This window comes from Acyrthosiphon pisum, chromosome A1 (genome assembly GCF_005508785.2).
Source record: "Acyrthosiphon pisum isolate AL4f chromosome A1, pea_aphid_22Mar2018_4r6ur, whole genome shotgun sequence".
NCBI lineage: Eukaryota > Metazoa > Arthropoda > Insecta > Hemiptera > Aphididae > Acyrthosiphon > Acyrthosiphon pisum.
This window is the reverse complement of record NC_042494.1, coordinates 26,825,425-26,852,926: the sequence shown is the minus strand read 5'-3', so window position 1 is coordinate 26,852,926 and position 27,502 is coordinate 26,825,425. Positions and strand designations below refer to the sequence as shown.

General features: G+C 28.3%; 4 protein-coding genes and 1 long non-coding RNA gene across 7 annotated transcripts; 2 read left to right on the top strand and 3 right to left on the bottom strand.

Moving 5' to 3' along the window:
- Positions 1-1,002: 1,002 nt before the first annotated feature.
- On the bottom strand, positions 1,003-7,193 carry LOC115033688. The gene is made up of 2 exons (XR_003838993.1): positions 6,938-7,193; positions 1,003-1,197 (listed from the first exon to the last, which is right to left on the bottom strand). It is a non-coding gene; the product is annotated as an uncharacterized LOC115033688 (long non-coding RNA).
- Positions 7,194-7,436: 243 nt separating this feature from the next.
- On the top strand, positions 7,437-10,474 carry LOC107883536. 3 transcript variants are annotated; one of them, XM_016803731.2, is made up of 4 exons: positions 7,437-7,945; positions 8,321-8,690; positions 8,924-9,100; positions 9,828-10,213. In XM_016803731.2, coding segments are annotated over exons 1-4 (555 nt in total). In that variant the 5' UTR covers positions 7,437-7,943; the 3' UTR covers positions 9,834-10,213. The 3 variants fall into 3 exon arrangements, with proteins under 3 accessions (XP_016659220.1, XP_016659218.1, XP_016659219.1); XM_016803729.2 differs by lacking the exon at positions 9,828-10,213 and adding an exon at positions 10,237-10,474 and having other exon boundaries at positions 7,438-7,945; XM_016803730.2 differs by lacking the exon at positions 9,828-10,213 and adding an exon at positions 10,292-10,387 and having other exon boundaries at positions 7,438-7,945.
- A 758-nt stretch (positions 10,475-11,232) lies between these two features.
- LOC100169591 (cytochrome c oxidase subunit 5B, mitochondrial) lies at positions 11,233-14,086 on the bottom strand. Its single transcript, NM_001162362.2, has 3 exons — positions 13,855-14,086; positions 12,258-12,331; positions 11,233-11,707 (listed from the first exon to the last, which is right to left on the bottom strand). Exons 1-3 carry the CDS (start codon positions 13,955-13,957, stop codon positions 11,498-11,500), a joined length of 387 nt encoding a protein of 128 aa, NP_001155834.1. The 5' UTR covers positions 13,958-14,086; the 3' UTR covers positions 11,233-11,497.
- A 435-nt stretch (positions 14,087-14,521) lies between these two features.
- LOC100169556 (40S ribosomal protein S7-like) lies at positions 14,522-19,600 on the top strand. Its single transcript, NM_001171966.2, is given in 5 exon segments — positions 14,522-14,618; positions 15,437-15,610; positions 15,781-15,962; positions 17,957-18,107; positions 19,484-19,600. Coding segments are annotated over 4 exon segments (585 nt in total). The 5' UTR covers positions 14,522-14,618; the 3' UTR covers positions 19,562-19,600.
- A 1,958-nt stretch (positions 19,601-21,558) lies between these two features.
- LOC100161268 (peroxisomal membrane protein PEX13) lies at positions 21,559-26,816 on the bottom strand. The gene is made up of 5 exons (XM_003243897.4): positions 26,487-26,816; positions 26,084-26,410; positions 23,264-23,511; positions 22,971-23,192; positions 21,559-22,587 (listed from the first exon to the last, which is right to left on the bottom strand). Exons 1-5 carry the CDS (start codon positions 26,507-26,509, stop codon positions 22,208-22,210), a joined length of 1,200 nt encoding a protein of 399 aa, XP_003243945.1. The 5' UTR covers positions 26,510-26,816; the 3' UTR covers positions 21,559-22,207.
- Between the last annotated feature and the right edge of the window lie 686 nt (positions 26,817-27,502).

Here is a 27,502-nt window from a genome sequence, read left to right as displayed (position 1 = left end):
ATAGAAACGTATGCGTTCGCACATTCGCACTGTGTGGGATTCCAAGCCGTTGTACAACACGTCTATTGGTAGTATATCGTCTACAGAGACTGACAGTGGCGTCGGAGAAGGGAGGTGGGCAATTGACCCCTCAGATATAATCCAAAGGGGACAAAAGTATACTTTTGCCCCCCTACTATATTAAAATTAAAGGGTATAAAATCGTAAATTACGTTTAATTTATACGTTTACGTATTCAAAATTGGTCTCATTTTCATGAATGTATGAATGTGCCTAACAACATTATTATTATTATTATCGATTTATTATTTATTATTATAACATAATACATACCTAATAAAAATATTGAGTAATTTTTTTTTATATATTGTTACTTTAGAATATAACTTAAAGTATAAAGTAGATACATTTTTTTTAATTTAATTAATTTATATATTGTTACTTTTGAATATAACTTCAGGTATAAAGTTAATATGTTTTGTGTTTTGTTTCAATATATAAATGTCTAAATATAATGTATCTATATTTATATTATACAATAATATAATTATTATATCAATACATTTATATAATTCTTATATAAAAATATATTACCTATATCAACTTTAAAAGAATAAAATATTAAGAAAGGTTTTCTGTTATAAATCACAAATAAATATTTTATAGTTGTTGGGTGTTTTAAGTTTTTCCCCCCTCATGAAAAATAGTTCCTGCGCCATTGGAGACTGATAATAATAATTATTAATTTTCGATGAAGGGACCAGGACTTAAATCATAATTCATAACTGTTGTTACGATTATTATTATTTTATACACACATCTACTTTTCTCTCCACACAAACCACAACACATATACCTATGACGCACCCGGCGTACACCATCGTACGTTTCACTAAACGTTGAAAATACTAAATAATAATACGTTACTTCAATCGTACGACGAGTAGTGAGTACTAATAATGGTTAATAACATTACATTAAATATTATGGCTTTCAATACTCACACGGCTACGATTCAGTCTTCCCGCGGAGTGTTTTTATTGCGATGCTATTGTGTATTATGTGCTGCCATCTATGCGTAACTTAAGCGTGTTAACTATCACGTCCCATTCTCGCACGCATATATTACTCGTAACGTAAAAATAATTTATTCCAATATGGTCGTAAGCAGTCTCAGCACTGTCGTAGCCGTTCAATCTGTAACACAAAAATGCCCTCCAACCTTGTTATTAAACATGGAAGTATGAAGTCGATATGTAAAATGTACTTAGGCACTATACATTCGATTTGGTGCAGTGCTTGGAAAGTTCCTTTAAAAAAGGAACTAGTTCACGTTCACGTTCCTCTTGTTAAAAAGGAACTAAATTCTTTACCATTCATGTCTTGAAGAAAGAAACTAGTTCCTTTTCTCGTTTCTTTTTAATGTGAAGTAAAATTAAATTAAAAAAACAGGTACATTTTTATACCATAATTGTTTTAATTTTGAAAATTTTGTACTTATGTACTTATCTACTAAATTTCAAAAGAAGCTATACATTTTTTCCTTTTAGTTCTACAAATGATTTAATAACTTTTATTTAAAAATAAATGAACGAAGAAAGGAATGAAAAAAATTGTTTATGTTCCTCCAAAAAGTGAACGAAATTCCGGTACGTTCCTAAACATGAAAAAGGATGAACTACGTTCCCGATAAGTTCTAAAAATGGAACGGATTCCTTTGAACGCGTTCCTTCCAAGCACTGATTTGGTATACTGATATACTGTGTAGTTTGTACGATTAAAACATATTTTTATGATCAATGATTCTAATATTTCTAAATACTATTTGATGTATCATAATCAGTAATTACTAATTAATTAGCTCATAAAAAGTAAATAGATAAAGATCAGCTTTACCAAGGCACTCTAAAAATAATATCCAATATTGGAGATATTAAAATTTAATATTATTATGTTATTGTTTACACATTACTCTGTAGTCTGTATAGCACAATTTAAAATATATCCTTACTCGTGCTGTCTAGTCAGTTGTACATGATAATGCTAAGTGTATTATGTCAATGGGTAAATGGGTATAATATTACTATCTAGTTTACCTGAAAATTGAAATTATTTTTTTTAATTGGAATTTAATATTGAATTTGGAATAGTAATAACTATTAACTAAACTAGCGTAATTGTTGTTACAAATATTATTTCATATTTTAAGTTTGAATTTTAATTAAAAATATTCGATTAGCAAAGAATATTGCAACACTCAAGGATAAAGCAAGAAGACTTGATATTTTATAAGGAGACCAATCTAAATAGACCAGCCACCACAAATATAAAGCTAGAATAATATAATTATTGGGAGGTAGCTACCCAGATGACAAAAAAAATTTTTTTTTTTTTTGTGAAATTAGATTAAACTCATTACAGAATATTTTATTTTATGTAGCTAAATGTATGAAGTAAATTTAAATTTAAATTAGTCCAAAACTTTACATAAATTATTATTTTCTTGAATTAAATGATTTTAAACATTGCATTGTTACTACCTAACATAATAATATCTATATTAAATTAATAAGAAATATAAATTATTAGTTAAGGTTATAGAACCTAGTTTTCAGTAAAAACATAACTCTCCTAATCTACTCTATAATATACTATTTTTAATTCATTAATATTACTAAAGAACAGTACAATATTTATGAATTTATTAGCACAGTTATATTAAAAATATAATTCAAGTTATGAAATATTTCTTTTTTTTTTGCAATATCTATAATCAGTTTTACAATAAAGGGTATTCATTTAGTATGTGACCTACCGTTTTGGGTATTCATATAGTATATATGACCTACGGGACCAATAAGTAATTTAACAACAGTCAAATTTAAAATCATAAAATTATGTTAATAATAATTTTTTAACTAACAAATTAGTAATACCTACAAATATAAAATAATACAGGATTACATTTAACAATGTCAAAATAAGTCAAACAAAATATCGGTTTTCAAAAAAAATGTATGAATACACATAACAGCAATGTCAAAACTATTCAAAAAAATGTCATAAAATTATGTTATTATAAAAAAATTTATTTCAATTAAAAAAATATTTTTAGCAATACTTTTTTTTGTATATTATTCAAGTTTAAAAAATGTATCTTACTTGTTAATAGATTGGTACCCAAACGTTGCCCATACATAATATAGATAATCCCCTTGGTAGGTCACATACTAAACTCGATTTTCACTCAGTAGGTCACGTACTAACCGAATACCCAATAAATTATATACGCATTACCATAAAAATTCTTATATTTTTTATCATATCCCCAAGTTTATGACAACCAACAAGTGGTAATGATTCTTAAATGTATGCTTATAGCTTCGGTTATTCTATTTTTTATAATTTAAAAATATCTTTTTTTTATAATCTACGTTAATACGTAACCTATAGTAATATTTTTCTGTCTCATACATAAATGTACTTCCAAAAAAAGTCTACAGACTACAAGTACCATCTACTCGATGTGAACAATGCAGTAAAACATCAATAGATATTGAGCTCAGAATGAATATATCAATGCATTTAGTGGCGGACTTTTGTGTGTGTGTGGTGGGAGATGTGTGCTGGACCCCTCCACTGACACATATATATATTTTAAAAAAAAATACAGTCGATACTTGTTTTTAATAAAAATAAAAATAATAACTTTAAAATACATATTATTCTTCAGGAAACCCCCCAACCCCAGGAAAATGTTGAAAATCTACCACTGAATGCATAGAAATTTTTTTTTCTATAATTGTATTTAAATAGCATCTGTTTTATAGGAGGATATTCATAAAATTAAAACCATAAGTTAAGAAAGCACATTGGTGGGTCATTGGACAGTATATAATAATACAAATTAAATATATCAATCAATACTACTTATGTGATTAACATAATATACATAAATCATAATTTTACCACTCAATAAATTTGTTATAAGTTCTGATCAATAAAATGTAATATTTACAATTTACTATAAATCTAAAATGATAAATAATTCATTCCTGATTTATGCACACTGCACAGTTTAATTGTTACTTGATCAAATAGTTATCTAGTCAATGCAGTTTTTCTTGAGACTTTTTTTATAAATGGAATTTGATCTCCTTATCTTTTTTTACCTTCATAGTTACATGAGTATAAGGTATTAAGGTCTATGATTTTAAAACACCAATTGTAATTTAATAATTAACTAATTACACTGAATAATGGATGCAAAAATGCATAATTGTGAAATACATAATCTATATAAATTAATTATCATATATTAATTTCAGTTTTTTCCTAACTCATGTATATTAGGGACTGTCCGGCTTAGTGGGAATGAGAGGTTACCAGCCCAAATAGTGGTGGACTACAGAAGGATATAACGTTTTTAACAGCCCCCCCCCCTCCTAAAATAAATAAATATAGATATGCATATTTTTTTTAAAATCTTAAATCAATATTGTAAATTATATTAATATAACTCCTAAATAGGTATAAGTAGCATGTATAATTGAAATTAATTAGGTTGTTAGATAGGTACTATGGTATATGATATTCCATGTATCCACCTATAATTTCTTGTAAAAACATATCTAATTTATTCGTACTAATTATAGGGTATCTAGTTTTGAAAATCTTTACCATTTACCAACACCCGACTAAAGGCCTCAAAAGTCGTTGACACAGCATTTAAATGAAATTATCCTTGTTATCATGTTTATTAATTATATTATATTATTTGTAGCTAATATAGACTATAGTAATATGGATTATATTACCAATCGAAGATCAAACCATATGAATTGGTAATTATATGATATTATTTAGGTATATCCAATATAATAAAATTGTTTTAGTAATTTAATGTTGGTATATACAAATTTTATTTTATTTCTCCTTTACAATTTTGATTTATTTTAATTAAAAGACTATCTACATATCCCACAAGAGCAGTCTACATGCAAGCCCGTGTATCTGATGTACAAATAATATTATATGTTTATATCATACAACAACAATACAAAAATAGGTAATGGTCCAATATGCGACCTACAAAATATGTTACTCGACTTACCGATAAGATTGTGTTTATCTACATGTTTATCGCGATAATTGTCATTATGGGCATTTTATTCTATTTTATTCTTATTCTCCAATACTTACAATCATTAATACTTGTTCCAACAACAAAGATTCTGACCAGGCTGACGAAAATGAAACAGTACATACAAATAAAATTTACGGTAATCCTGTAGAAGGCCCATGGGTATTTGGAATTTAGCGATTTTTTATCATAGAAAAACAGGATCGAGAAACATTTTTACAAATTAATAAAAATTAAATAAAAACTGGAACGACAATTTATAGTGACCAATGAAGAGCATACTCAACATTAAATCATTATATATTCATCAAACAGTTGACCATTCAAAATTTTTTATTGACCCGGAAACAGGAGCACACACTCAACAAATTGAAGGCTTATGGAGAGTTATAAAATCTAAATATAAAATTTTAAAAAATAGGGCATCTCCTTTATTAGATAGACAACTCCAAGAAGAGTGGCGGAGATCGTGTCAAAATCCCAAAACTTTTTTTGATGACTCTTTGACTAATATAAAAAAGATGTTTCATAACAATACAATCTGAAACAAGTTATTGACAACACTGAGAAGTGGAATAAAAAAAAAAGGTAAGTTAAAATTATTTACATTTTAAATTTATGACGTAGATCGCGTATTGGATCGTAAATCAGTGTTTAGGTTGCATATAGGGATCCAGGGAGGAGCCTAGGGGCCCGGGCCCCCCACAGATGTAATTTTTTTTTAATACAAATATTATATATTAATTAATAATCAATAATTTATTTATCACATTGATTACCTATACCTACTATTATGACAACATTTTTAGTAAAGCATAATATTTTATTATATATGTATGTGTTTTAAAAAAATTGTTGCCCCCCAAATTGTTACTCAAAAATATAATATATTTTGTTACGTATTACCAGACCAATGCATAATGTTTAGTTTAAAATTTAGAATTAAAACATTTATGAAAACGGTTAGGTAGTCTTCATTTTTTAAATTGCGTTAAGTTATAAAATTATAAATTTATAAAATACTAATTGTTGATAGGAATAGTATCATTTAGTACTTACTATTACAAAGAAATGCATACATATACCTATGAAAATGTATTAATTTCAAGGTATTTAACTTGTAACCTATTTCCATAAATAAATCTGAATAGAGTTGTTTAATATTGTGGTGTGAAGCAATTTTATACACTATCAATTTAGTTTAATTACTATTATATAACATATCACTATATAAATAATACATATTGTATTAAAGTTTAGAGTTTATTAATTGTTAAGATTTATTTTGTATAAAAACGACGGCAGGATGATTTTCGAAATGTTTCAAATTTAATTCGCAAAATATGATAACTTATAGTTAATGATTGTAAATATATTAGGTATGTGAATTTTACTTTTGTAGTAAAAAGATATTCATTTATATTAATTTGATAATTTGTTCAAATGATTTAATGAAAAACAATTGAACAAATCAAATGGATATTTCGATTAAAAAATAAGTTAAAACACTCAAACCGGAGTGCGAACGCAGGACATTGCCACATTGGTATCTGTACTCTATAAACTTATAACCACAGTTATGCCGAATGGTTACAAGACATTTCTACCTAGCTTGTGAACAGAACCAAAGATCATGTCCTACCAAACCAGGTCAATGGACAAACCACAAAGCGGCAATTCGAGTTAAATTCAAAAACTGATATTAATTAAACGTCAAAGAAAAATAGTAACTCCATATTTAATGCTGATCAAGAAATAACTATTATAGACAAACCTAATTCTAGGTAAACTCACCTTTATGTTTTTTAACCGTAAACTCTGTATCCAAGTATTGATCAAATAATACGATGGTTATTAAATGAAAAAAAATATTAAATTTAAACGATCTTCTGGAAGTATCATATACTCATTAAAAACAAAAACTTTATCAAGTTTAATATAGTAGTTACATTTAACTTCGATGAAAAGTAAAATAAAATATTTCGAAAAAGTGGTTATCATCGAAAGATTATTAACATATTTTATTATTTTGTATGTACACTTCACAGGTCTTGCTCAGCCATTTTTACAGGCATGGGGCATGGTTACACATTTAATAGAAAACATGGTTGCCAATAACTGCTTACCATTTGTAAGATCTCTTTGACTAAACCATTTCCCAGTTCCCGCTAACATAAAATTTGATAACATTTTAAAATTAAAAGATAACGGAATAATTACATTTTTATTGTTCTGTTTATAATAAACTAATAGCATAGTAATATAGCTGTAACTTGTAGGCATGAATTAAGTTTAATTTTTAATTCATACTTGTAGGTGAAACTAGGAGGCTGGTGAAAGGTGACTGGTGTAACCTAAACCGTGCTAAACCCCAACTGTAATTTATAAAATGTCAAGTGGTCTTCTTATTTTAATAGCAATTGTACTATTAGAGGTTTATCTGATATTATGATAACCAATAATGTTCAATTTATATTTATTTTCTATTTTTGTTTTCCACTAAATGGGTAATAACGTTAAAATTTCAATTCCAATATTTATAATTACAACCAAACGAGTATGAATAATATTAAATCATTATAAACGAATTGCAAATTACCAAGACTGTAGACAAATAGTCTATAATCTTAAGTGTACTGTCTACGAATAAAATACAAATATTTAATACTTATTTTGATTTAGTGATTAGTATTGTACGTATAATTAATATTATAATTTCAACTATAGGTACCTATTTTATAAAAAATAAATTATATACTTCTATAAAATATTTATCAAAACAATAATTGTATTATAAGTCATGTGAGTATTATATTATTATATGAATTATCTAGTTTTGAATAGCTTTTCCATTATGTGTCAAAAAATTTATAAAATGTGTACCTAATAAGTAATTACAGGACCGGCTCAAGCAAAAATAGTGAACTAGGCAAAATCAAATTTTGCCGCCCCTAACAATATAATATTAACAGTATTTTGAAAATTCCGCCCTCTTACTAAAGTGTTGCTTAAGTGCCGCCCTAGACGTGGACCTATGTCGCCTACCCCTTGAACCGGGCCTGAGTAATTACTAATAATTATGACGTTGTTAGCCTTAAGTATTTTAAACATAGATCATAATATAGGGAATCTGTGAATTATCTATGATTTTAAAAAATATTTGTGCTTTGTTAATAGGAATTATGATACATCTAGTGAGACATCTAATGATGAAATTGTTTCAATTCATAATGCATATAAAAAGGAATTTTGTCGTCTCAGCAAAGAACATCAATGTAATTTAAATAGCCTAGAAGAATGCTACAAAGAACAAATATTATGTATAATTAAAGAAAAGGATTCAGTATCTCTTCAATTACTATCAATTTTTCAATCTTTATATGAGCATTTTCAACAAAAGTTAAAAAAATTAAAGCCAAAAAATGATAGAGTAACTGACAAGTCTGGTGAGAAAATAGATGTTATTGATGAAACATACCAATGTATCATAAATGGCTATGAAAATAAACAACAAGATTTATTCAAAGAAATTTTAGAATTAAAAAAGGTAAATTTTTCCTAGTTTTTCCTAGAATCCTAGTTTCTTTTAGAATCAATCAATTCATTGTTAGATTAATTAATTTTTCAAGTGTGATTGGATTATTTGCATTAAAAAGTTACATGTTTAATTATTTTATTTGATACTGTCGTGTATTTACTATTTTAACCAAAATATTAGAATTTTTAACCATTGCGCTATAAGCCACTTGATTAAAATTACATTACATTTTTTTTTAAAAGATTATAATGGAAGAAAAGAAGATTAATATAAATGTTTCATCAATTGGTTTGCTAGATAAAGAAAATTCTATTTTAAAGTCAGATTTGAATAGTAATGAATCAAAAAGAAGGTTTAAGTCGGAATTAATAACTGGAGTTCTTATATGGTGCTTAGGTGTAATAGCTTATCAAAAAAAGGTAACTGCCGAGTTCATTAATTTAAGAGGATTTGATACCTGCATGCATTGTCTCCGTCTTAAAAGTTCTTAACATAGTAATTTGTACACTCAGCAGCACACGTGTAGCTCCATTGGTTTACAGATTAGAGTGAATTGACCAAATTTAAAAATTTAAAGGTAAAACTATTATCTCAGCAATATCATATGCTTTTTATTATTTTATAATTTTAAAGCGAGTCATGAGTATTTTATTATGTACAATTTACAATTTTAAAATACTTATCTCGCTTTAAAATTATAATACAATAAAAAGCATATAATATTGCCTAGATAATAATCTAACCTTTAAATTTTATTTAAGTACGATTCACTTATTTGTTAACTAAAAGAGCTACAGGTGTTCTGCTGAGCGTACAATTTGGTATGTTAAGAACTTGTAAGACAATGACAACACATGCAGGTATCATGTCCGCATGTATAAAGATTATATTAAAATAGTCTAGTATAATCACTGATTTATATAACCATGTGAATGGGTCCATGCAAAAACAAGACAACTCTATTTAGCAATATAATTGGCTTGTATAATATAGGTTAAAAATATATATACTAGTGTATCTGTGAAATAAGGAAACAGATTCAACGACCTGTAAAAGAAATATAACTTACTTGTAGTTATTTTATTTTGTATTTACTGGTGCATAACCAGATACCTCCAAAAATTAGTTTTTTTTTTCATTTTCTAGAGTTAAGAAAAATGGAATAGACTGGTTTTTGCACGGATTTCCTTCATGTAATTATTAAATGTAAAATATCTCAACTACTGAAAAACAACAATAAATACCTAAGCCTATGGGTAATATGTGGTTTTTAAAATAGAACACTCAAAACAAGATACCTACTTGGCTACTGCCTACTTCTTAGGTAAAGGTCAAAAGATGTCATAATTTCTTACGATTTGCTTGTTTATTATCAAAAAAAAGTTTTTGCTATTGTATTGTGAAATGCTCATGTAAGACTTATGATCAGAAATATGAAGAATACACAAACCTTTCTATTTTTAGATCTTTTAATTTTTAACAAGATTCATTTGACTTTCATTAAATTTACTATTTCATTTAATTCTAAACAAAAAATATTTTTACAATATTATAGAGTAAAACATCGAAAGAAAATTCAAAAACAGAATATTTACTTGAACTTGTTTTAGTTATAACTATGATTTGGCATTTGGGAAAATTTGGAGAAGATCGTAGACTTGGTTTACTGAATTTAGTTATTTGTGGAATTATATGTTGTACCTTAGGATTTTTTTAGAAAATTTTTAAATTGTATAAACATTTTTCCTAAATAATTTAAATTTTAGTTCTATTGAATATTTAAAACTATTATATTTTTGTTGTCTATGTTATTTATTATAATATATTTCTATTAATTTTGTATATCTTAGAATTTCAGTTTAATATTAATAAAATAATCCTTTTTATACAAAATATCAACTATTAATTTAATTGTTTGTAAAATGAATCCTAAGATGCACAATTACACACTGAATCAAATTTTTACCCAGTTGTCCTATTCTTCCAAAATATTTTAAAATTACACTCTAAGTCTATGAATTCAAAACGTATTATTATTTATTATAAAGTTAAAAATAATTATTATAGATACTGATTTTCAATAAAAGTATAAACAATTAATATTCAGTTGAAAGTACTTGTAACAGAACTTGCAGCATTTATTACTATTTTATCATCATAAATACATTTAATAAGTACTTTTTAATCTAATAATAAATGTGAGGATTTTTTTAAATTTCTATTTAAAAAAAAATACTCAGTTTATTCGTACAATAGGTATATTTTGAAGTATTATTATAACTTCAGCATTACTACTTAAGTGTATATTAATATTTTTTTAGAGGTGTATACTTGAAATAAAAAAAACCAGTTAATATTTTAGATAAGTTACCCCAGTTATACTAACATTATATAGGAACTAAGTTTAAAATAAATATAATTAATTTCAAAAGTTGTGTACTTCTAACCGGTCATTTGTGAATCTAAAAATCCTATGTAGAAAATCTAAATATTTAACTAAAGTACTCTTGATAAAATAATTATACTAAAATAATAAAAAAAAAATATATCATTTTTGGTAAAATGTTTTTTAATTATTAATCTGCAAACTGTAGAGACCTAGAAAAACATAAGTGCTTTCGTTGATATAAAGCTAATTCTTGAGGAACAATATTGTTTAATACTGTTCTGTATTGGACAATAATAATCAAAGTAATAATTGATACTGATGCCAACAATACTTTTTTTTAATGACAAAACAATTTTACAAACAAAAAAATATTTGGAGCAGGACTAAACTTGTTGAATATGGTTGAACAACATCGACAATTAATTATCTATACAAGTGCTTCCTTGTAAACTAATTTGAACCAATGTCCACAGAAGCAACGTTTTGGCTCGCCTGAGTGTAGCCACATCCATTTGACGTGTGATGAGTCTTCTTCACATACACAACCAACAATTCTAGCTTCAAAGGCAGATGGAATTTCATTTGGTGTTTCTTTGGTTCCTACACCTCGCTTAATAGATTTTAAATTGTACGGGTCCTATAATAAAACAAAAACATTTTAGATTTTATAAATAAATTTAAATATTAACTTTTAGGAGATAAATTATATTTTTATAAACTAAAATGAGTACCAATAATTTTTTTAGGACTTCATATTATTCAAAGTAGATAACTTTTTTATTGTTGTATTAAACTTCAAAACTCAGTATTATTCAAATAGATTTATACAATTTGTTTTATATGATTGGAAATATATTATGATAAAAAATAATTTGTTAATAATATTGTTTAATATGTACAGACAATACGAACCTAAAATGCAGCAGTTATTGAATCACTTACATTGACTGTGATTGTATGTAATGTTTGAACCTTTAATAGCCTATCTACATATAATAACTGCCAATAGTAGTTAGAATTCTAAATATTTTATTTGAGTAAATTAACAATATACCTAATTCATTAAAAATATAAATTAAAACATTTGAAGCAATTTTAAAAATATATTATTTGATCTACTATTAATTCAAGCTTTATAAAAATGAAAAGATTCCCTATTAAAGATTATAATTTAAAATACAACTTACATCATTTCCAGCTAAACGCAAAAGCATTTCTTTTTTTTCAATACCTGTGGCCAAGTCCAACGGATCGGGAAATCCTAAAAATAAAAATAAATCAATACAAATAATACAATGATAAACCATTAGGTACCATTGGATAACCAAAAACGATTCTAACCGGTTAGCGTAGTTCTTATAATATTATTTTTTATTCGTTGCTATGACGATTAACAAAGCATTAGAAATTAAAATCTCATTTTTAGTGGTAGTTTTTCTCTACGCTTTCTAAAACTACTTGGAATTTTCAATTTTGACCTCCCAAAAGTACCAACTAGGTTCACTTTTTTATCAGAAAAGATGCTGATTTTCAAAAATCGAAGAATGCTAACAATCCAAAATGTAAAACCATAGCATGCTACTAAATATTTTTCTTTTACAAGGCATATCTATAATTCATAAATATGTTTTTGTTAATAAGTAACCATGACAAAAACTAAAACAAAAACTACTCACTCGGTTATGTTCAAACTTATTGAACTGTCTGAGATGCAAACGCAGATCCAGAGGGAGTGCTAACAAGGAGTTACAGCCCCCCAGGAAAATGTATATACTAAGTATTAATTTATATAACAAATATTTCATGTGTACACAAATCCAAAAATTTAAATTGTGAATATTATCAAATCTTATCTATAATGTTATCTATAATCTTATATGCAGTAAAATTTTCTTTTTTTCTGAAAAAAAATGAACTTTTTTCCCATTTAAGATTCTCGCCTGTTGAGATGTTCAATGATTCAAAATTTAAGACATTACAGTACCCATCCTTAAAATTTAGCTAAATTAAATTCAACATATTATACTTAAAGTCTAATTTATATATTTAAAACATGTCTACCTATACAATAAATTATTAAGTTTTTTTTGTATACTTCTGTAATCAATATTGAGTCACTTATTTAATCAATGTTTTGTCTTAAAATTTAAAATATAATATAGGTAAATAAATACATAAAAGCTTATCGTTTTTTTATTAGATATTGCCCTAGTTTTATATAATCTTATTATCTACCTATACTAAATTTAATAATCTTTAACATACAAGTTAATGAATTTAAAAAGAACTTGTAAGTATATTTGTTAGTCTTGATTTAAATTATTTTGGTATATCTAAATCTATAGGTACTTAAATTTAAATAAGTTGATAAAATATTAATTATATTAAATAAGATATATAAATATATAGGTACTCTGATGATTCAAGTTTAATTGGTAGGTAATACTAGGTATTAAAGAAATGTCTATTATAGATATTGATAAGTAATAATAATAAAAAGTAATTTTAAATTGTCAAGGTACCAGCCCTACCTATTTACAATTTGCAATCAACGAATTATATAAAATGTATAAAAGAACTATTGAAAATATGAATGGACAAAAATTAATAATGGTAAGTCATCTATATAAAATATTCTCTATCGTAGCTAGTTCTCAAAGTGGCAATTGATTTCCACAGCAAATGTTAGACATCCAAACTGTTGTAACTATTGAAAGTATTAGTATTAGATCAGACTTGCTGAAAGCTGACTACCTACGCACAAAAAAAAAAGAATTCGCTTACCTTCATCCTTGCTTGTACTTAACCTCGCAGCCGAGGTTGTGAACATCCGTGGTGAACTTCGGAAGGCGAGCTTCGAGCCCAGGACTATTAGTCTTGAATTCATTTTTATGTATTTAGGGTTTTTTTAAGTACGAAACTTAACTCTTTCGGTCGAGATGGTAGTCGACGAATTTTTCCGCCACAATCCGGCTAGGAAGTCCGTACGGTGAGCCGTGAGCGGTTTAAAGGAAAGAAAATTTACTCAGGTTGTCGCGACGGGGTTAAACACATGATTATAGAAGGTCAATTTACGCATAAAAAAGGAAATAGTTTACGCCTTTCGAGTGAAAACGAATAAGTTGGTAACGCCGATAAAATTATTTTTCATCGCCCACAATCACTATTTCATTTCTAATATAGCTATGATTCCCAGACACCAAAGATTAAAATATAACAATATACTATTTATGCTAAAAATCTATGTAAAAAATCTATGTTTAGATTTTATTAATTTTGTATCTAATAAAATAATCATTTACAATTATACGTTTATGAAAATCCTAAAAAAACGTAAGATGATAATACCATAGTCCTGAAAATCGATTTTCAAGGGTTTGCTAGCCTGTACAGATTGACTGTAGTTCGGCTATCTCGACCCGCTGCCAACGTCTCTCTCTCTCTTTTCATCGAAGATCGAACATGCGTGTGATGGCTTGAGAAGTTCGGATTTTCTCTTCGATTTATTGTGTCGTTCTTTCGGTCCTTTCGTTGCATCGAGTTTCAAGGTATGTGTTTTCATGGTTCTATACTTTTTGCATATTTGATTAGAATTGGTGTAGTTAATTTAGTTATTAAAACATTAAATCTCGGCGCTAGTTATCAATTGATGTATGCATGTACGAGCATAAAGCTTCGTTACTTCAAAGAAATCGTATTAGATACCGTAAAAATTAAAGTATCTAAACTCGCCGTCACCATCAAATGCCGCTAACTCAATTTATTTGATAGCCTTTTATTCTACAACTATTGGTCAAATTTGACTAGACTTATAAGGGTTTATACTACATTTTTAACAATTAATGTGTAGCGTGTATTTTAGTATTTTATACCATACTTAGGTTAAGTGATAACAGTGGTTCTGATAACAAAAATTCAAAACAACGACTGAAAATTGTATAATATAATATTAATATACAGTGTCATATAATTCATTTTAATTTTTGGAACAAGTCTAGCTTAGCGCCCACGAGAATTTTTCGATTTTTTTTTTCAGTAACCTATGTTTTTCAACGAGTTTAAAACGATGGTATAAAAATAAATTTGCGGAGATTATTTTGGAAGTTACAGCCTTCCAAAGTTTGTGATTTTACGTTTAAACGCAACACTACTATAATGCCTCGCGGAGGACGAGATTTTTATATTAAAAGTTATGAGTCTGTATGCATAGTCAATTTGTGTTTTCACTCCTTGACCTGTTAACATAATATTTAAGTATATAGACTCGTTGGCCAGTTGGAGTAACATAAGTTTATAGAAGCTCCCTTCGTCTACCGGATCCGGTCATTTTATTAATGATTTTTAATTTATAATTTTTTATCTACAGATGCCTATCCCAACACAAGCTAAAATTGTTAAAAAGGGCAGTGCAGGCCCTGATCAGTTTGAGTTGTCAATTGCCCAAGCTCTTCTGGAATTGGAAAACAATAGTGACTTAAAAGCTCAACTCCGCGAGTTGTACATTACAAAAGCTAAAGAAATTGAGCTCTTAGGCAAAAAGGTAAGTTTTATTGCTTTAAAAAATATGGTTAGGATAGGTTTCCACCAAACTGTTTCGTGCTGTGTTCTGTATATGGCAGAGATTAGCAAGGGCCGGACCAGTGTGGAGACTTAAAATACTCTTTTAGTTGTATAAATATTAAATCCTATATTCTTAATTTTATATTCTAGAGTATTATTATTTATGTACCAATGCCACAAAGATCACAGTTCCAAAAAATTCAAGCTCGTCTTGTTAGAGAATTGGAAAAGAAATTCAGTGGTAAGCATGTTGTATTCATTGGTGACCGAAAAATATTGCCCAAACCAACAAGGAAAACTCGTACCCAAAACAAACAAAAACGCCCCAGAAGGTATGAATGAAATCAATATTTTATTTTCATATCAATTATTGTTTTATTTAATAGGTAGTGAATTTCATTTGCGAGATTGTTTAATTAAAACAATTGATTAAAAGTTGCAAAATGACATGTTTATCTGTTTTTCTTATTATTTATAATAATTAATTTAAATAGGTACTTTTCTGTTATCCATAATACCGCGATTCAATTCTGTTATCTCAACTACCATGCCGACGCCGCGACTACAGTTTGCTCGATTACGTGTTGCCGACAGTTGTATTTATTAATTTTAAATTAATTATGAATCTGTGGAGTTTACCGAACAGTGAGAAGGATGTGTTTAAATTTTTTCAAGAGAATGGTTTATTTCCAAAACGCCGTGAATGCAAAAATGGTCATAAAAAAAAGAACATTGGCAAAAATTAAATACTTTGGAAATGCAACGTCAAGACGTTATAAAACCAATATGCGTATGGTGGTATGGGTAATTGGTTTGAAAATAGTCGTCTGTCTTTTTTAACAATACTCCGATTTATATATTGTTGGAGTGCAAAATTAACCTCCATTAAATTTTGTGAAAAGCATTTGGATATGAGTCAATGTACGGTTGTCGATTGGAACAATTACATGCGTGTAGTGTGTACGATAACAATTAGTCAAAATCAACAAATACAAATCGGAGGACTGGGAAAAATTGTTGAAATCAACGAGAGTATGTTTTCAAAAAGAAGAAACAATGCTGAAAGGATATTACCTCAACAGTGAATATTTGGAGGCATTTGTCGTGAAACAAAGGAGACTTTTCTAATCCAAGTTCCTAATCGTACAAAGAAAATGCTTTCCACTGCAATAAAACAATATATAAAGGTAGGTACAATCATATATTCAGACTGTTGGCATGGATATCATACACACAAACTAACCAGAGCCGGATTCACGCATGGTACAGTCAATCATACTCATAACTTTGTTGACCCAGTTACTGGGTTCCATACTCTGCATATTTAATGTGTTTGGGGCTCTGATAAATGGAGAAATAAAAAGCATAGCGAAACCGGACGCCATCATTTGGAGTCCTATCTGCCGGAGTTTATCTGGAGATGAAACATCGAAGGGAAATATTTGATAACATAATGAAAAATATTTCCAAAAATTGGTTACCTAAAATAGAATTTTAGACTTATGCAACTGTGATAATTTATTTTTATATTTATTAAACTAGCCGACCCGTGATAGGTTGTTTATTTTGCCTTCGGACGATATTATGTATAATTTATTATTCAAATTTTATCGTTTTATGTGATCGGCTAGTAAATAAAAAAAAGTTTATGGAAATGTATTGAAATGTTTCTAGCGGCCTAACCTGACCTAAGCTAACCAACTCTATACAACTCGAACTTAGTTCAATTCGCTATTTAATATTTGGTGTTTGGTATTCAAAACTTATCTTAACATTCATTGCCCGGAATAAAAATTCTGATACACAGCAGTACTTTATACTTATTTTTTAATAACAAAAGTGATACTAAAACCTTCAACAGACTTTCAGGTACAACAGTAAAAAATTTCAGCCAAATCTGTTCAGTAGTTTTCTCGGTTACCACAATCATAGAAAACATCATAGAAATATTATAATAACTTTCCACTGCTGTGATAATTTTAGAATTTGTAATTTGATGTTTTGTGGTAATTTTGATGATTTTATGTTTTATATTGTAACTCTCCACTACTGTGATAATAAACGTTATACTAATATACATTGTTATAAAAATGGCAATTCATGTATATTATATATTAAAATACGGAACTATCTGCATAGTACTATAGTAGTAGAGATAACAGAATTGAGTCGTCGCGGCATCGAGCGGTAGTAGGGAAAAGTACCTTTAAATATTTTCAAACGCCTTAAATTTTATACAATCAAATTTATAAAATGTAACTTATTCAATTTTTGTTTTTACATTTTTTAGTTTTAAATTAATTGTTTAATATAATTATTTATTTAGCCGTACATTAACGTGGGTCTATGATGCTATTTTGGATGATTTGGTGTTTCCCGCTGAAATTGTTGGCAAACGCATTCGTGTAAAATTGGACGGTAAACAAGTCATGAAAGTACATTTGGACAAAACTCAGCAAACAAACATTGAACATAAGGTAATTTTTACAATATAATACATCAAATATATTCCAACCTTTATACAAATTAACATACCAATTATATATGCATTTGCCATTTAATATAAAGTTATTATCACTTCATTGTTGTTGCTTCAAATGTATTGTACAAATTCAAAATTAAGTAATATTTCCTTTCTTTGTATAAATGTATTGATAAATTACCCACATTTTATACTCTGTTTAGTATAATTCAATAATACAATGACTTAGATATTATTAATTATAACCATAATGGCTTTATGACCTAGGGTAAACCCAAAAGGTTTGTTCGCCTGTTTGTCAACATTTTATTTGGGCACCTGTACCATAGGTTTCTGCCATGCTCAGTTGATTGAAATAGTAGTGTTAAGAAGATGCCGCATCCGCATGCGTTGTATCTGTCTTACAAACGCGTAACATACCAAATTTATGCTCAGAAATTCAAATTTTATGACGTTAGCTTAAAAATTAGAGTGAATCGACCTATTATGAAACTTGATGGTAAAAATATTATCTATCTTTGGTTGGAAGTATGAGCATTTTTAATTTATATTCATTATACACGCGATAACACACTTAAAAACTGAATTATCATGAAAAAAAACTTCCAACAAAACACAGATAATATTCTTACCGTCAAGTTTCATAATTGGTTGATTCCCTCTAAGTTAGTAAGTCTCTCTAACGACATAAAACTTTAATTTCTGAGCGTACATTTGGGAATGTTATGAGTTTGTAAGACGGAGACAACAAATGTTTAGTGTAGCATACTTTTAAACTATTATTTAATGCATCATTGATCAGTCACTGATTAGGTTATAACTGGCAAGTATGGGATACTTCTTACGGATACTTCCTTATTGTAAATAGAGTATAAATAGGCGTAGCCAAGGGAGCACAAGGTATGCCACTACAGAAGTTATGGGTGCGCAAGTACAGGGTGAATTTTAATGCAAGTAGGGTTTACTATTTACGCTATGAGACGCGTTTCACCATTCGTATTACCTCAGTCCTCAATTATCAATGTTGCCATATTAGAGCCATTTTTTTTCAATATCTCCCCAACTAAAAACTAATGCCTCGCCACTGCACATTTCATTATATCATCGTTTTGTAATTTTTAGCTTGTTATTGATACTTAATTCATCCAATCAATGTATTTTGTTTGATAGCAAATATTAACAGCTAGTTTGTTTATATATAAAAAATTTCTGAGTATCTAAAGGTGAATCTTACTGAAGCCCCCACCCACCCCCGGCTTACTTTGATACTAAGGCTTCTTGCATATCCTGAAATAAAGATTTAGCTAACCTAACCCATAATAATATAGATATTTTTTACAATCATTAATCATATGTATTTTGTTATTACAGGTGGATACATTCGCTTCAGTGTACAGAAAGTTGACTGGTAGGGAAGTGACTTTCGAATTTCCTGAACCATATTTATAAATCCTTATTTTTATCTAATAAAAACGTGATTTTACGACTTTATACTATTATTTTTTTAGCTCTTATCCTTATAGCTAAAGTTAAAAATATAGATCAATGAATTAATTATCAAGATTAAATTGAAATTGGTCATAGTTTTCTGAGGAACTTGCTCTGCTGTATAGTAGGTTTTGATTTTACCTCACCATTGAGATTGCTGTAATATGTTGTTAATTAATTTTGAATTTTCAGTGCTGAATCAGTCACCTAAAAAAGATTATGAGCGGAGACTGTACATCGGATTATATTTATACCACATATGTATACTAAAATTTGTTTTATTTATGAATAACAAATTATCCAACACGTATTTTATTTTTATTATTAAGTTATTAAAATATACATTTGTATCTTCCTACAATCATATTATGGGAGGAGGGTATAACTCTCTTGACATTTTATAGTATTACCAGAGATAGTTTTGTCCACCCCTGTTATAGGCTTATGCACTTATAGGTTTTAAATTGTAAGACCTGTAAAGATATGAAAAAACAGCTTTATTAATAAATATTAAAAATAAATAATATAATAGCATCTTATATAAGACTTGTACAATATCCAAGTCAGTAACAGAAAATATTAAATTACATGATCGACCTGCAGCGATTAAGATAGTATATCCTATGTAGAGTATTTAAAAAAGTTAAATGGTCCATTAAACAAGTCCTTAATTCTAAGAGGAGAAATATAATTAAAATGTTGATGTGCTCCTTTGAATACTTGAATGGCGTCATAGATCCTAAGTGGAGGAATAAATGTATTGCTATTATAATAATGTATTTTTTCCGATCTGTTTCATGTTTTGGAGTTGATAATATTTATCCGTTTATTGCCTCGGAGGATGAAAGCACACTATTTATTTTCTCTCTCCGACCCATGCACAACATAGATAATTTTATGTTCACAATAATGATTATAATATATAAAACAAAGTGTTGATTGTTTCTACATCTTAAATTATTCATAACTGGCTATAATACATTTACTATATTAAAATATTATTATGCTTGAGCAGATTCTCAATATTGTACCATAGGCGTTATGTTTGAAAATCTCTAGTAACTTCATTTAACACGTCTTAATATAATTTATTATACTTAGGAGTTACGAAATTGTTGGAAAATATTTGGAGAAAACTACAGGATTTTTTTGGGGGCTAAGCCCTCCCTTCTTAATTTACGCCTATGGTAGTATTTTGTCCAAATAAGTAAATGGTCAATATCTTGTCCCGAATTATTACAATCATTTAACTTCCATGTACCACAGATCCTCAGATCAATGACGTTTTTGCAAGGCTGGGCAAGTAAGTTAAAAAAAGTTAATTTGTTTATAAAACGTTAGAGTACTTAATTTTTTTCCAACCCAAAAATAAATTAAAGACTATAGTGTCTATACTTAATACAGTATTTCCATATAAGTTGGATTCAAATGATATACATTTTTAACTTCAATTCACGTAAATATTTATTGACATGAAAACGAAATAGACTGAAATAGTGAAGTATAATTAAATTAAAAACAAAATAAATTTACTTCTTAAAATGAAAAATTAATTCGTTAATTCAAAAAGAAATGTAGTAAGTTAACAGTTAAGTTAAAAAGTTAAAATAAAATTGACTTTTTAACTCAACTTTTGAACTCGTTAATGCTCAGCCTTGCGTTTTTATCCCATTGGTCGTATGTCCAAAGAGTTTGGGTAATGCCATAATAAACTTTGATTTGTTTAATATTAAAGATCTATATCCATCAAATCCATGTTTTGACTACCGTTTATTATATTAATTAATTAATAATATTACTAATATTTCATTTGACCAGTATATGTTTTTTTTTAATGTTATCCTTTGTATTGCTTTAATTTAAATATAAGATTGTATTAGTCTGATGTACTTGAGCCTTTGCATATGTTTATTCAATTAAAATTAATTTAATTTAATTTCAAAATTATAAAAAGCCAATTTTCAAAACCGGGAATACCATAATTTTTTATTATTTTTAAAATTAAGTACATTAGCACTTATTATTTATAAAATATTCATAATAAACTATAAAAATTAAACTAGTTTAGTTTTTGTTTGTATAATATACAAATTAGCATTACATTTTTGTACAATAATAAGCATACATGTAACATACTATAGTTCAATAATGTACCAATCTTTTAAAATATTGATATATTTAAACATATTGTATAAGAATAAAATTTACCAACAAACATTTCTTTATACCTAAAAAAATTACAATATTAACGGTTTAAAGTTAAAACAAGTCTTAATTAGTAATACAATATTGATCTATCTCCATAAAAAATAACTATGGAATGAATGTAAGATAAAAAAAAAATATTTACAAGTATAATGTGGAACCTTACCAAATATGATGGTAACAAATTTATAATATTGTTGAGTTTTGTATGTTTCAGACATGATAACAATAGTAAAATCTTAAAAAAAAAAAATAAATAAATACTGTTCATATAAATTTTATGTTTACATTTATAGCCTGTAAATGCCTAATATTTGATCAGTTTTTATATTAATTTTTTGATTACATGAAAGAGAATACATAACAAATATATAACTAATAATAAAAATATTTTTTTTAAAATCACTGCCTATCTATGTTGGATTTATCACAATCTACCAATGGATGAGGTAGAGCTATTGGGTTACCATGTACATCAGTGACTGGAGTTGATGGTTTTGGTTGCATTTGTTCATGAATTGAATTTGATGGTGCAGGATAGGAACTCACATTAGGTATATCCTGTATCAGGGCATCATATGAGCGACTATCAGTTTTGCGTGCCTTAAAAGCAACTAAAGGTACATATCCTTGTTTCCTATCAAAGTTATCGACAAGGAGCCATCCAGTTTCTCTGGCTAATGCTATATTTTCTTGAGATGTCAAATAAGACTTTCCTTTCACTAACGGAATGGTTTTTGGATCTGTACTACTCCAATCACACTGCGCAGTAGCAATGCTCACTGTAAACGGTAATAGTAAGAGTATTAATAATAACTATTTAGGTTGTTAGAATAAACATTAAAACATAGGCAGCATATGGCAAAAATGTATGACGCTCCCCCTCTCAAACTTTTTCATTATTACTTTATTTTAATTAAATTTTATAATTTTGATAATACCAATATTTATTTAATGTTTAATTTAATTAATTTAATAAGAATTGTTTTTGAAACTTTGTTGTTTAGACCCCCTCACACCGAAGAAAAAATAAAATGATAATTCATTTGCAACTCTAGATTATACTTTTGGGGGACAGCTACACACACTCACCAATATGCTGCATATGAAGGTAAGTATAAAGTAATGATTTTTATTCATATTATAGAATGAAAGTCCTACTAACTGTTTGAAGGTAGAGTATTATTGACACTAGGGACCGATTCTGGTGTTACTGAATTGAGTAATTTGTATACAAGATATGGTGTTGTAACTAGAAGTCCAGTGAAAACTACTAATGGCCAAGATCGTCCATCAGAGGAAATCATTTCTTTGTTATTATCTGCAGATGATAAAGCTTTCCACAATTCTTCTTCGGTATTCGATCCTCTATCTCCTCTCACCATTTCTATGTAGAATATTAAGTAAACATTAAATGTTGTTTATAATTAATAATTTAATATATAATAATTTACTTACTTAATAGATAAAAAAGTTTAGTTAAAAACCAACGAGCTAATTTGAATGACACAATAGTTGAATACAATTTCATCATAAACATTCTCAGACGAGTAAAATTTTCGGCTACACCTAATAATGCTTGAAAAGACATCTGCATTGCAGTGAATGTAGACTCTAACATCATACTGACCGAGTTAAATGATTGAACAACAGACTGTATTGATTCAAAAGCAGGGCGAGAATTTTCAGCTGCTGCAATTACAATCCTGTAAGAACACAAAATCAAATATAAACTATGATATTAAAAGTGTCAATACAAATAATACAGCTAATCATTAATATATAAATTGTCTAATTGGTTCTATACAAATCAAATATATTCATTTTTTGTCATGTTTATATATATATATATATACATATAACAAATAACAAATTGTGGTATACGATACCTAGGCATCAATGATAGAAGGCTGAAAGAGAAACGGCTCTACAGGACGCATAACGGACATTCAGATTATTTTACCACAATATAGTAGAGGAATTAACATTTTCTGAACAGGAGGAAGAGTGATCGAGGCAGCGCCAGAATTAGTTATACTGACCAGAAATCTGAAGTGCAACAGACTACGACCTCTTCATTTTAAACTTATGGCATCTCAGGAGGGACAGGTGATCACAGCAGCTGATATAATGACTTTATTTTATATTATATGTAACATAGTTTGTATTTTTTGTTCAATAAATATGTCACAAGGGGGTAAGTATTGTGCAAACAGTTCCCATCATGTGCGTACCACAACAAAAAAAAACCATGATATATAAAAACTCGTAAAATTAGTAGCATGCTACTAGATATTTTTTCTCTGTTCCTCTTGTTGTTTATTTACGTATCTATGGCCGTAAACAAAGCGTTACAAAAATCGGTTAGAGAAAAAAAAGTTGTACTCATTATGGTAAGCAATAACATAGAACAAAAATTATATTTATAAACACATAATAATTAACTTTATTATATTATATTATGTTAAGGAGATTAAGAGTGTATAGCATAGCTGGAGGGGCTAGTTTGGCCTCCCATAAGACGCGGAAGATTTTAGACTATACCAGCGACTCCCAAAGTGTGTTCTGTGAGACAATCTCACGGGTTCCGCCAGATGTATGTGAATATTGAGATAATTATATTATATTATTCTTGGGAAAACATATTGGTCAGGGTCGAGAAAATAGTGGAGCCTAAAATGTCATTATCATTAGTTGGTAGTTGCATATATTATGATATATAGATATAAATAGATATATAAAGGGGGAAGGGTGCAAATAGACTTAAAAATATAGTAGGTTGAACCTATAACAATACGAATACAGAATAAGTAAAAAAATTAATAACATAACAAGTCATATTATACTTAAACTTAATTCAATAATATTGATAAATGAATAAGTCATTAAATATAGGTAGTAGGTAGTAGGCAGTTGTAGGTACCTAATACAATACAAAAATGTATTATAAATTAACCTACATATCAACAAATATGTAATAATATCATTATATTTTAGTTTTTCAGGAGTTTCTTTTTCTACAGATATTATAGCTAAGTTGGTGACTTTTTTTGGAACTGAATGCTTCTTTTATAATTTTCAGCAATGGAAATTGAATTTTAATCATTAGCTCGTTTAAAATTCAATACATTAACTCGTTCAACGCCACCCGTGATTTCAGAAATGACAGAAATAACCAAAACTAAAACCACCCGTACCTTTAAATTTAGAGTTAAATGTCATTGATCAATCTAAGGTTCAGAGTTTATTAAAAGAAAACTGATTTAATTATAGTGTATATGAACGTAAACGTTTTTGACGCTCAACACGTCTCCGGCCTGTTGGAATAAACTCTGTTAACGCGTATACGTGTCGGCGGCATTGAAAGTGTTAATTTGGCTTCAACTAATGCAGGCATATAGGTAAATTACAACAATAAGATTGAATATATAAAATATAAGTGATACATTTTTTTTTTTGCTCATCAACTTGATTTTTTTATTGTATCTATAAAAGTGGGGACTGTCCAACTTTGGTGAAGGGGCAAAGCCAGGGCGAGAGTCCCGCTCACTCTGCCCTAGAAACAGCCCTGATTGTGGTTGAGTTGAAGTTACAGACATTGGGGTTCCCAGTACTCAAATCGAGAGGAGAAGGTGCACAGAGAGACAGAGCTCCTATATTAATTTTCTTTTTAGGCGTACCCCAACTATTTTTTTTTACTTACACAAACTAATGCCCGAAATAATTTTTAATATCAAAAATATTTTTGTTATTATCTCATTATCTTTTCTATGGATTAGACTACCTAATACCTTGCTATTTTTATTAAAGTTTGTTTATATTATTTCACGCTTGTTCTTTGTCTAGAGCAGTAGTTCTGTAGTTCACAGGTATATACAATAAACTATTGTATTATCAAATATCTCTGGACTAGTGTTGGCAATTGACACATGCGTCTGAACTGCAAATTTAGATACTATAACTGATAATTATTTTTTTTTTTATTTGCTACTAAAACATATAGGTATTGCTATCAAAATTGGATTTATAATAATATAAAAAATTCCATTTTCAAGTAACTGAAGGTATGAAACGTATCGGGTAAAACTGTGTAAATATAAGTCTACATTAATTTACATGTTACATGGTTACATATATTATATTTGAAATATAATAAAGCTGAAATGCTATAATTAAGCTGTAATGTAGTATTCAAAATTTAGGAATGAGGGGAGGAGGGCGCATAGCCTTCCACGGGGCTAACCGCTAACAGCTAATTGAAACAAAATATATACTTACGGATTATGGAATTGACTGTTTGTTAGTTGCCCATATGCACTGTAAGGATTGAATGCACCCATGTTCATGTTCGCCATACCTCTATATGGATAATTATTGTACGCACCACCGTAAGTATTTAAATTATTGGGAATATTATATTGTGTTGGCATAGGTCTTCTCTGGATTCTTGATCCACCCAAGTTGAGAGGATGATTAGGACTTGTTATTGGAGCATGACTTAGTGATACTGGAGTTGTTGTCATAGGTGGAGCAACTCTACCCGGTCCTACAGCACCAGTCTGGATATTTTGTAACAATTGTGTAGACCTTTGTATAATATTATTGCTAAAGATAAACAAAAACGTCAATAATTGTCATGCATTGACAAAAATGATAAATAATTAAACTGAAAAACGCTTACAGTTCAAGTTCATGGTCGTTCATGATTATCAGGCAACTTTCTCAATAGTATGAAAATCACAAAAAAAAACACGGAAGCGATCAATTTCAACGAAACTACTAGAAAAATAATATTAACATATAATCCGGTCGAATACCGGATGGATAGCGGTTCCTATGCGGATAAAATAGGTTTAGATGGAAATTAGACTTATTTGGTAAGTTGAAGTAAAATCATATACTATAAAGTCATAACTAATAATACCTATATTTTGGTAGAAATATCAGAGAATTCGAACAGATTACAGATGTGACTCAGTGAAAAATAATGAGAAATTTGGAATGGTGATAGCACAGAATTGGTGAGTGGTGCTGCTGCTGCTGCTTGTGCATTATCAACAATAATATTACCTATATCATGACCACGGTGAAGACTCAAACCGTCGTTACCGAAATTTTTTCAACCAAGTGACCATCGATGAAGGTGCTTGCCTCCGTGACCCGTGTCCGTGTTCAGATTTCAGAATTTTCTCGTTATTCACCAAACGTAACCTTGTTAATTGCTTAAATTGCTTAAATATAATCGATTTCACGATTTCAGTGGTTGAACTCCCTAACCATACCCATGGACACTTTACAAATATAAATTATAATATAGTAGTATATAATAAATAATAATATACCTATGTACCTACTGACTACTACCTACCTGCTTACATATAATTATAATAATTTATTGGGTACAAAGCTAATTTAACGCCCACTCAAATTTTTCAATTTTTATTCGAATACCCATGTTTTACACCGACTTAAGAACGATGTTGCAAACATTTGTTGCCGGAAATTATTGGTTTTTAAGATATAGCAATACGATCCAAACCAATACAAATAGTTAGCAAATATTAGCAAGTTTATTTCAGAAGTTAACAAATCCTTTTTGGAGAAGTAATATTTTTTTTAATTTGGTTGCGCCAAGTACAGGTAACTCACACACTTTGTCTGATCGCTCCAGAACAAGTACCAGTAGTTAGTAAATAG

Coding starts and splice junctions, on each gene's coding strand:
- LOC100161268 (XM_003243897.4), bottom strand. CDS start 26,509: ATGAACGACCATGAACTTGAACT. Junction 26,411..26,486: donor AACGACCATGAACTTGAACT/GTAAGCGTTTTT, acceptor GTTTATCTTTAG/CAATAATATTATACAAAGGT. Junction 22,588..22,970: donor TAATACTCTACCTTCAAACA/GTTAGTAGGACT, acceptor TACCGTTTACAG/TGAGCATTGCTACTGCGCAG.
- LOC107883536 (XM_016803729.2), top strand. Junction 8,691..8,923: donor AAATTTTAGAATTAAAAAAG/GTAAATTTTTCC, acceptor TTTTTTTAAAAG/ATTATAATGGAAGAAAAGAA. Junction 9,101..10,236: donor TAATAGCTTATCAAAAAAAG/GTAACTGCCGAG, acceptor ACAATATTATAG/AGTAAAACATCGAAAGAAAA.
- LOC100169591 (NM_001162362.2), bottom strand. CDS start 13,957: ATGAATTCAAGACTAATAGTCCTGGGCTCGAAGCTCGCCTTCCGAAGT. Junction 12,332..13,854: donor AAGTACAAGCAAGGATGAAG/GTAAGCGAATTC, acceptor TTTTATTTTTAG/GATTTCCCGATCCGTTGGAC. Junction 11,708..12,257: donor TGCGTTTAGCTGGAAATGAT/GTAAGTTGTATT, acceptor GTTTTATTATAG/GACCCGTACAATTTAAAATC.